General features: G+C 39.0%; 1 protein-coding gene across 2 annotated transcripts in view; it reads left to right on the top strand.

Annotated features, from left to right (window-relative positions):
* Nucleotides 1-11,051, top strand: part of LOC142651878 (acyl-CoA dehydrogenase family member 11-like) — a 112,658-nt gene that overhangs the window by 76,133 nt on the left and 25,474 nt on the right. For both annotated transcript variants that reach the window (XM_075827105.1, XM_075827103.1), the window contains 2 exons: nucleotides 6,106-6,172; nucleotides 8,573-8,658. In XM_075827105.1, coding sequence (XP_075683220.1) covers nucleotides 6,106-6,172; nucleotides 8,573-8,658 — 153 coding nt within the window. The remainder of the gene's footprint in view (nucleotides 1-6,105; nucleotides 6,173-8,572; nucleotides 8,659-11,051) is intronic.

The raw sequence follows: 11,051 nt of genomic DNA, 5'->3' as shown, positions 1-11,051 counted from the left end.
ACGGCTCTTGGAAAGCGACAATGCAAAAACAAATAAGTTTTAGTTCAAAAGTGTTTTTATTGTGCAAAAGTCGTAAAACATAAAAAACCTATACATATCTGGTATAGTCGTAATCGTACCGACCCATAGAATAAAGGTAATGTGTTATTTACGCCGCACAGTGAACGGCGTCAATTTAAAACGCATAGAACAATGGTGGAATTTCAGGTTTTTTTTTCTATTTCCCCCCTCCCCCCAAAAAGTTCATAAAAGTTAATCAAACAATTATATGTACTCCAAAATGGGGCCATTAAAAAGTAAAACTAATGCCGCAAAAAACAAGTCCTCATACAGCTATGTCGACGGAAAAATAAAAAAGTTATAGCTCTTTGAATGCGACTATAGAAAAATGAAAAAAAAAATAGCTTGTTCATTAGGGCCTAAAACAGACTGGTCACTAAGGGGTTTAACTTAAAGGGAATGTGTCGCGAATTAAACTTTTTTTTTTTTTAAGTAAGTTACTTATTTCTATTATATTTTTTACTTTTTTGCTGTATTTTTTTTTTCTTCCACATGGTGGAAAGTATTAAAAATGAAATAATAATTTGACATGTTTTCCTATGTTGGCCACCAGAGGGAGCACTTCCCAGAATTACAGCAAGGTGAATAAGGCAAAGCAACCTGACTCACAGCTGCCGTAAATGGGGGAGGGAATCTCACCCCCCACACCCTCCTACAAGCCAGGAAAAGGTGTCTTCAAATTACTAAGCAGGTTCCGGCTGCAATTTTGTGTGTGGTTGTACAAATGCAGAAGCTATAGGATACACCAAAAGGCTAAGGGTATGTTCACACGCTTACTAAACAAAGGAAAAACTGCTCCTGATTTTCTGCCATTTTTTAATCAAACTCGCGTTTTTGGCGGCGTTTCTTACGGACGATTTTGGAGCTGTTTTTCTAGAGTCAATGAAAAACGGCCCAAAAAGTCATATGCACTTCTTTTTGGCGGGCGTCTTTTTACGTGCCGTTTTTGGAAAACGGCTGCGTAAAAATACGCCCCGTCGGAACAGAACGCCGTATTTTCCATTGAAACCAGAGGGCAGATGTTTGTAGGCGTTCTGCTTCCGATTTTTCAGCCGTCAACGGCTGAAAACATTGCGTGTGAACGTACCCTTAGAATGATGAAAGTGAAGTGAATGACTTTTCAGTTGACAGGTTCACACAGTGTGTATTTGACACACTTTTTTTGCACATTTTACGTGCCAAAAACCACATCACAAAATGCTTGATTACGCTTTTTATTTCCATAATTGGTAAAGTTCGCTGCTAGTACATACAACGCGCTTTTTACACACGCGTTTTTAAAAACCGTGTTGCGTAAAAAAGAACAGTTGGTAGGGTTGTGTGTGGCGTAGTTGCATGTTTAGGGGGAATTGTGTGTATTGGGGGTGCTCGCCGCTGATTCTTCAAAACAGCTGATAATACGCCACATGTGCTACGCAGACACACACACTCAGCTCTTCTACACAGACACACACACAGCTCTCCTACACACACACACACACACACACACAGCTCTGCTTCACACACTCACTCAGCTCTGCTACACAGACACACACTCAGCTCTCCTACAGACACACACACTCAGCTCTGCTACACAAACACACACACTCAGCTCTTCTACACCCCCAAACACACACACACACAGCTCTGCTACACAGACACACTCAGCTCTTCTACACACACACTCAGTTCTGCTACACAGACACACACAGCTCTGCTACACAAACACACACACACTCTGCTCTGCTACACAAACACACACACACTCTGCTCTGATACACAAACACACACACTCAGCTCTGCTTCACAGACACACACTCAGCTCTGCTACACAGACACACACACATACTCAGCCCTGCTACACAGACACACACACTCAGCTCTGGTACACAGACACAGCTCTGCTACACAGACATACACTCAGCACTGCTACATCTGACAAGCTTAGCTCGGCACACCGTCCACACTGACAATACATCTAGCGACAGGGGGTGGCCCGTCGGGGGTCTGTGTGAGAGAGAGGGACAGACAGAGACACACACCTTACCTGCAGTGCAGCTGGTCTTCATAATGGTGCCTGCTATCTCCCTACAAACAGCTTCTCTGCTGTGTGACTCTGACCTGTGTCTGCGCAGTACAGAGCCAGATAGCAGAGGCAATGGACGGGAGCTGTTCATTGTGTCCTATGCATTGTAGCTGCTGTATTCCATCTCTGTGTGTGTCGTTAATCGACACATACAGAAATGAAAAAAAAAATGGGAGCCCCATAGGGAAGTAAAAGTATGAATACATTAAAAAGTAGAAAGTGACAACACAAATAAATAACATTTTTGTTTACATTATATTAAAAGCAATATAATAAAAAAATCATGACACCTTCCCTTTAAGATAGGTGATGTCAACTCATATACAATATAGACATAGAAGTTACTATTTGTTATATACAGTATATTTTGTTTGTGTAATTCCCAACCCACTTTCCTTCCTTTTTCTAAATTTTTCCCTCCCTGTCTCCCCCCCCCCCCCCCCATCTATGCTTTCACTGTAAGGGCTTGTCCACACACAACGGAATTTCTGCAGCAATTCCATTGAAAAACGTAGACATTCCGCTGCGGCAAAAACGCACCATTTCCTGCAGTTTTTACTGCAGAAAATGGTGCTTTTTTTTGCTGCGTTTTTCATAAAGTTAAGAAATGGAGACATCTCCTCTGAAAATCGCAGCAATTCTGGCCACTTTCCATAGGATGAATTGACATGCTGCGGTCCGAAATATATGCACCGCAGGTCAATTTCTGCTCTGATTTTTCACAGCATGTGAATGAGATTTGTTGAATCTCATCCACTATGCTGCTACTATATTCTGCTGCGTTTATTCTGTCCGAAATTCCGTCTGGAAAAAACACGGCAATTCTACAGTGTGTGAACGAGCCCTTATAAGAAAAGTTAAATAAAGAATTAGTAAGAAAAAAAAAAATGGGTTGCAAAATTGCAAAAGTAGAAATAACATTTGAAGAGGTTGTCCCATTAGGAAGCCCCTGCCCTGTTTCCTTATTAGGGCATATGAGCATAATAGAGGAGAGTCCCCTGCTTGAGACCGCCTTCTAGTAGCTAACTGCTTTGACTCTAAATGACTATGAATTACATGGTCGCCCATTAATTAGCTGATCGCCACTAGGTCCTGATCATGTGATGATCACACAGGTGCACAGTTTATTAAAGTACAGATATCAGAGCTCTCTCATATAATGAGCCATGTCAAATATAAACCTTCCAATTCAATGTCAGAAAGTAGAGATCTTGAAAATTGAGGAATTGCTACGGTATTTTAGAAAATTGTATAACTTTTTTTTTTTTATATGAGTACACTGCCAAGGGCGTATGTAATATCTCATTACTTATCATATAAACCTCAGGATTTTAGTTTAAATGAAACAAGGATCAAAGTTCTAGGTACAATATTTGGAGCTCAGCACTTGTTTGAAGTCGGGGAGGAAACATTTTTCTACCTGGTTGAGTGTCTGTGTAGAGGGGGAAGGTGTAAGCGACAGCAGGAAGATCACAGCCTGTTATTATCATCTCTACCCCTGCACAGCCGTCCAGTGACCCCAGGGGGTGATCCATTAACCTTTCTTCATGTTATCACCCACCACCACCAATCGGAGTATATGTGCTTTCTATCACATTTTTTATTTTATTTTTTCTCAATAAAGGGATGAGAAGAAGAGCAGTTGCTCATCTAATCACCCCCTGCGACTAATCAGGCCTAATCGGATGTTTACCGGCATATGGATCGCGGAAAGTAGTCAAACTCTTCACATACTGAACTTTCATTTTAGTAGGTGTTGTGTGTCTAAGGCTCTGCTTGGTTTAGACTGTGTTATGATATACTTTGATGCAAAATTGCCCATGACTGGTAAGTGCCAGGAGCCATTATCACAATGTGACAGATGTCTACTTTATAAAAATCTATGGGTATGGGGGTATGATAGTTTTTTTTTTTTTATTATATTTTATAATTCAGGTTTTGCTTGTGTATGTCAAGAGTCGAGGATTGTACTAAAAACCCCTAACATTAAAAGGGTTAAATATGCTGTCCTAAGTACCAGATCTCCAAATTTGCATTTAGTGGACGTCTTTGCAATAGTAGTCAAATAAAGAACACGTCTGTCAGAGAAATTACTTCTCCTCTTGTTCAGATTTATGATAACAGAGATCTGTAGAGGATCAGGATTTTTATACAGGCGGCCTGTGGTTGATAGGTTACGCATATATTTCATGGCACAGCATTATAATACAGGTATGTTATGGGTATTATTAGTGTTATTAGGGCTGACACTGCTTGGGTTGAGGATTTTAGGAGCCAAACTAGGTCTGACACTACTAAGTCAGACCTAGTATGTGTTGGGTACTATTAAATAAGTGCTACTATTTGTCACAATTCAGATATCTTTAGGTCACAGCATCCAAGCCATTAATCTCTTGGGGTTATGCTCAGGGTATTCGGTGGTGTCAGGTGAGAGTTTACGTATTTGCCTTGGCACAATTCATCTGCTAACATCACCTGCAAAAATTCTGTGTAGCCAAATAGTATCAGGGTGCATACAACACTTAGCGTGACCCTGTTCCATGATCTGTTGACAGCAGAAGATGCTATCCGTATATACAAAATCACCTGATTCAAAATTATTTCATACAAAATGTTATTCACATACAATCTAGAGTCTGAGGAGAACTATTGTGGTTTGTTGCAATAATATTGCAAGTTGTTAGAATCCTCTTGAAGCAGAACCATTAAAGGGGTTGTCCGGTGTCAGTTAATTAATGTCAACTTGTATAATTAAAAATTATACAATTTTCCATTATATTTCCTGTATTAATCCCTCACAGTTTTCAAGATCTCTGCTTGTTGTCATTCAGTAGGCACATTCATAGTTTACTTCTAGTGGATAAAATTCTGTCCATGGTCATGTGATGGACACACAGGTGCTGGGATCGTTAGAAGATGCAGATACACCTATTGCAACTGCAAAGAATAAATTGACAACTCGGTGTTACCATTCCCCCAGGGGCGTAACTAGGAAAGACTGGGTCCAATAGCAAACTTTTGACTGGGCCCCCCTCCCCTGGGTGCCACACACAGCCCCACACAGTAGATAGTGCTCCCTTGAAAATTCTTCCATACAGCCCCACCTGTAGATTTTGCGATACAGCCCCCCCCCTATAGACAGTGCTATACAGTCCCCCCTGTAAACAGTGCTATACGGTGTCCCCTGTAGATAGTGTCATACATAATGAATCCTACTACAAGCCTACCTAGTGTGGGCATCTGTTTTTTGTTTTATGTGTTTCATGTTTTAATTTTTTTTGGGGAGCGATGCATATGCAGTGAAAAGCTGTAGTCAATTACTATTGGGCAGTAGAATAGAAGTCAGATTTATGTTTAGTAGTTACTGTTGAGCTTGTACTTTTCTCCTTCAGGAGATTTTCCTATTACAATCGGTTGCCCTGTGTGATGTTGGAATGTGTACACGTCTAAAAATCTGACTTCTGTTTTGTGACATGTATATACCATTTACCAGAATTGAGTAAACTCCCTACTGGCATCAATGTTTTGGCATTTCGGGGAAGAGCTGCCATGGGAATTTCTGTTTTGACTTACAGGAAACAATCTTTCAACTTTGTATAAACGGGCTCCAAAAATAATTATTGGGAAAAATAATATTTAATGATAATCAAGGAAGCATTATACATATAGCATTATAAATAATAAGACATGTACATGAAAAACACAATGTGTGCCATCTTATTAAACCAACCTTCATCACTAGTGTGATAGGTGAACGTGGCAGAATAAATACTTAGCCCATTCTCGGAATAGAATAAACTTACCAGAAATAAGAACTGGAACCAGAAGCAAAAAGAAAATAGCAATCACAATATATTTCTAAAATTAAAACTATATGGATAGAACTAGTTATTCATCATGAAAACTGACACTGATTTGATACAATTTATTTGCTGTACGTATTTTTATGTCTACTTTTGCTTTTTATCCCTCTTCTGTAGGTGCTGGTAACCTTAATTGCAAAGTAGCGATTGTAATGGGTAAAACAGAAAATGCCTCCTCCTCCAGGTACACATTGTGAAAAACCATTTGTAAAACATTGTGTCCCATGTTGTGTCTTAGAACCTGACCACAAATGGAAGGAGAAGCAAGGGAGAGCTAGACACATATGTGCTGGGCACTTTCCATTGAAAACTGTGGGTGGTTACTAATTTATGCCTGGCTGACTATCCCACTTCTCTTCCCTTTCTACGGCTGGGTTCTAAGACACCACAGGGGTCATGGGCCCCCTTTTCTCCAGATAAGTATTCTACCTAAAAATACATTTTTGACATAAAGTATCATTGGAATACTCCTTGAAAGGGGTTGTCTCATGAGGACAACCCCTTTTTAAATAGAAGACAGCACGGCGATCAATGGTCGCTGCAGGGGAAGTGTAGCATCGTTACATGTCGGCAATTCAAATGATTCGCTTTATGATGTCCATATACCCTAAGGCTATGTTCACACGCTTAACAAAAAACAGCAGAAAATACGGAGCTGTTTTCAAGGGAAAACCGCCTCTGATTTTCAGCCGGTCTTCAAGTATCAAGCGTTTTTTTATGGGTTTTTTTTACGGCCGTTTTTGGAGCTGTTTCTCTATTGAGACAATGAAAAACGGCTCCAAAAACAGCTCAAGAAGTGACATGCACTTCTTTTTACGAGGCGTTTTTTTTTATGCGGCCGTTTTTAAGAACGCCATCTTTCCCATTGAAATCAATGGGCAGATGTTTGGAGGCGTTGAGCCCCCGCATTTTTAGCCGTTTTTCGCGGAGTTTACGGCCCGAAATATAGCTGAAAATAGCCCCTTGTGAACATACCCTAATAGGACATATGGACAGGTGCGGTCATGGTGAGACAAGCCATTTTAACAAAAAAGGCAACACAAATAATAACATAAATGACCGTTAAAGGGGTTATTCAAGATTTGTAAAAAGTGTCTGCTTTTTTTTTTTCCAGAAACAGCACCACTTTGCCATTGGTTGTGTCTGGTATTGCATCTCAACCCCATATAAGTAATATAGTTTGTAAGGCTGGAAGACAGAAGTCCATCCAGTTTAGCCTATTCCCCTGCAAAAAAAAACTTTTCCCATTTTCACCCAAAAGCAATATTAAAAAAAAATAACATAACTGGCATCGCCGCATCCGTAAAAGTCTGAACTATGACAATATATCATTATTTAACACGCCTGGTAAACGCCCTAAATAAAAATTTAAACACCAGAATTGCTGTTTTTTGGTCACCTCATCCCCCATGAAAAAATGGAATTAAAAGTGATCAAAAAAAGTCTCATGTACCCCAAAATGGTACCAATAGAAACTACTGCTCGTCCACTAAATAAGCCAACACATTTCTCAATGGACAGAAAAAAAAAAAAAGTTATGGCTCTCAGAATATGGCGACACTAAACAAATTTTATTTTCAACAATGTTTTTTCTTGTAAAAATAGTAAAACATAAAAAAAATATATAAATTTGGTATCGCCGTAATCATATTGACCCGCAGAATAAAGTTAACATGTAGTTTTTACGGCACGGTGTACGCCATGAAAACAAAACAAAAAAAACCATGTAGGAATCAATGTTTTTTTGCCCGTTCCACCCCACCAATACGCTATTTTTCAAGTTTCCTAGTACATTATATGATACAATAAATGGTGCAATGAAAAACTACAACTCGTCAAGTAAAAAACAAGACCTTATACCGCTTTATTGACGGAAAAATTAAAAAGTTATGGCTTTCCGAATGTGGGGAGGAAGAAATGAAAATCCGATAATTGGCTGTGGAGGCTAAGGGTTATGCAGACTGGCTGATGACTACTATGTGGCCAAATATACTTTCTGGCACCTTGTAGCAGGATATGAGCACTGGATTTTGTGAAAAATACTTTGTTCAGAAATGTCAATGAGACGTATTCTTTCATGTCAATACATCATATGTTCCAAATAAGATATAATCATTGTAACTCTAAAACAACTTTAAGGGACTTCACTATTCAGATCCTCCTTGCCTGGCAAACGATTATTAAGATCTTGTTCTCTCTTATAGGGATTTACCTACTACTTTTCATACATTCTTGGCAGAGCAATTCAGATATATTGTCCTCTCACCACCTCCACTACTGCCAAGCTTTCCAACATTCCAATAGCACTTAAATCTGGCCCTCATGGGTTGAACTTTTTGAGACCCACCCCTGCTGACCTCAGTTTTTTGTAATATAAAAACAATTAAAAAAAAAAAAGACCTTGAGGCTTTCCTATATCCGTTTAAACTGTTTAAACTGTCTATAGATATGCCTATAATCCAATGATATTAATTCAAGGAGGTAGTTTAGTACTTAGGAGGGATTCAGTGTGAACTGTATGTTATCATTTAAAATGTATTATGTTATGTTACCTTATACTGTGCCTCACAATATTATTTTCCAGGTATAAGAATCACAGCATGATCATTGTTCCCATGGACACAGAAGGTGTAGAGATCATCAGAGCTCTAAAAGTGTTTGGGTATGAAGGTAATGGTTCAGCTGATAACACTACACAACTATTTTTGTTGCTATAGAATTAAATTTAATATTTCTGGCTGCCTGCAGCTATATGACAAGGGAGATTATACAGCTCTTATTGAATTTAACCCCTTCCCGACCACCCCACGTAGATTAACGGGCTGCAGCACTTATCCATGTGCCTGCAGCTCGTTAATCTACGTGTGCTCTTAACAGAGCACACAGGCGATCCCCGCAGTCCGGCATCTCCCAGTATAGGCTGCTACTAGCAGCCTTAGTACTGGGGGAAAACATCGGGTCGGATCACAGAGGTGAACCGAACCGATTAACCCCTTAAATGCGGCATTCAATAGCGACTGCCGTATTTAAGTTGTTACACAACATTGGCACCCCGCTACGCGATTGCAGGGGGCCGATTGTTGCGGGGGGCGATTGCTATGGCAACTGGAAGCCTAACAAAGGCTTCCGGTCTGCCATCTATGGAATATGCCTAATAGTGTGAAACTGACTGGTATAATACCCTGCAATACATAAGTATTACAGGGTATTATAACAAAGATCCAACAATTGGATATTTAAGTCGCTAGTGGGACTATAAAAAAAAAAAGTTAAAGTGTACAAAACTAAAATGTCAAAATAATAAAATTTCAAAATCACCCTTTTTCCCTTATAAAGTCCTTTATTATTAGAAAAAAATAAAGAAACATAATTGGTATCACCGCGTCCTTAATGGCCTGAACTATAAAAATATAATGCAATCTATCCCGCACGATGACCGCCATAAAAAAAAAAAAACCCATACGCTCTTTTTAGTCACTTCAGCTCCAAAAAAATTGCTTAAATAGGGATCAAAAAGTCGCATGTACCCGAAAACTGTACCAATAAAAACGACAGTTTGTTCCACAAAAAACAAGCCCTGACACAGCTTTCCTGATAGAAAAATAAAAAAGTTCTCTCTCTTAGAATATGGCGACACAAAAACGAAATACATTTTTTAAAACCGTGATTTTATCGTGCAAACACCGTAAAATACAATAAAAACCTATATACATATGGTAACGCCGTGATCACATCGGCCCACAGAATAAATTAATTAATATGTCATTTATAGCGCACGGTGAACACCGTAAAAAAATAAAAACAATAGAAGTTTTGACGGCCCAATTACACTAAATTCAGCAAAAAAACTTATGGGATCAAAATGCTCACTATACCCCTAGACAAATTCTTTTTAGGGCTGTAGTTTCCCAAATGGGGTCACTTCTGGGGGGTGTCCACAGTTTTGGTCACTCAGGGGCTTTCCAAATGCGACATGACACCCGAAAACCAATTGAGTAACCTTGAGCTCCAAAAGCCAAATAGTGCTCCTTCCATTCTGAGCCCCGCTGTGTGTCCAAACAGCCGTTTATTACCACATATAGGGTATTGCCGTAATCAGGAGAAATTGCTTTACAAATCTTGGGGCGCTTTTTCTTCTTTATTCCTGGTTTCTAAGTTTTATTGGAAAAAATTTAGATTTTAATTTTTACGGACTAATTCCACTAAATTCAGCAAAAAACATATGGGGTTAAAATGCTCACTATACCCCTTGATGAATTCCTTGAGGGGTGTAGTTTTCCAAATGGTGTCTTTTTGGGGGTGTTTACACTGTTTTGGCACTACAAGACCTCTTCAAACCTGACATGGTGCCTAAAATATATTCTAATAAAAAGGAGGCCCCAAAATCCTCTAGGTGAGCCTTTGCTTCTGAGGCCGGTGCTTCAGTCCATTAGCGCACTAGAGCCACATGTGGGATATTTCTAAAAACTGCAGACTCTGGGCAATAAATATTGAGTTGCGTTTCTCTGGTAAAACCTTTTGTGTTACAGAAAAAAATGGATTTTCCGACAAAAAAAAGAAATTTGTAAATTTCCCCTCTACTTTGCTTTAATTCCTGTGAAACACCTAAAGGGTTAAGAAACTTTCTAAATGCTATATTGAATACTTTGCGAGGTGCAGTTTTTAAAATTGGGTGACTTATGGGGGTTTATAATATATAGGGCCCTAAAAGCCACTTCAGAACTGAGCTGGTACCTATAAAAATAGGTTTTGAAAATGTGAGAAATTGCTGCTAAAGTTCTAAGCCTTGTATCATCCTAGAAAAATAAAAGGATGATCAAAAAACAATGCCAACATAAAGTAGACATATGGGAAATGTTAATTCGTAACTATTGTGTGTGGTATTACGATCTGTCTTACAAGTAGATACATTTAAATGTAGAAAAAATTTTGCTAATTTTCTCTAAAGTTTGGTGATTTTCACAAACAAATACTGAATATATTGATCAAATTTTCCCACTAACATACAGTACAATATGTCAAGAGAAAACGTTCTCAGAATCGCTTGGACAGGTAAAAGCATT

The sequence above is a fragment of the Rhinoderma darwinii genome, chromosome 5 (assembly GCF_050947455.1).
Source record: "Rhinoderma darwinii isolate aRhiDar2 chromosome 5, aRhiDar2.hap1, whole genome shotgun sequence".
In the NCBI taxonomy this organism is placed as follows: domain Eukaryota; kingdom Metazoa; phylum Chordata; class Amphibia; order Anura; family Rhinodermatidae; genus Rhinoderma; species Rhinoderma darwinii.
This window is presented reverse-complemented; position numbering and strand designations above follow the sequence as displayed.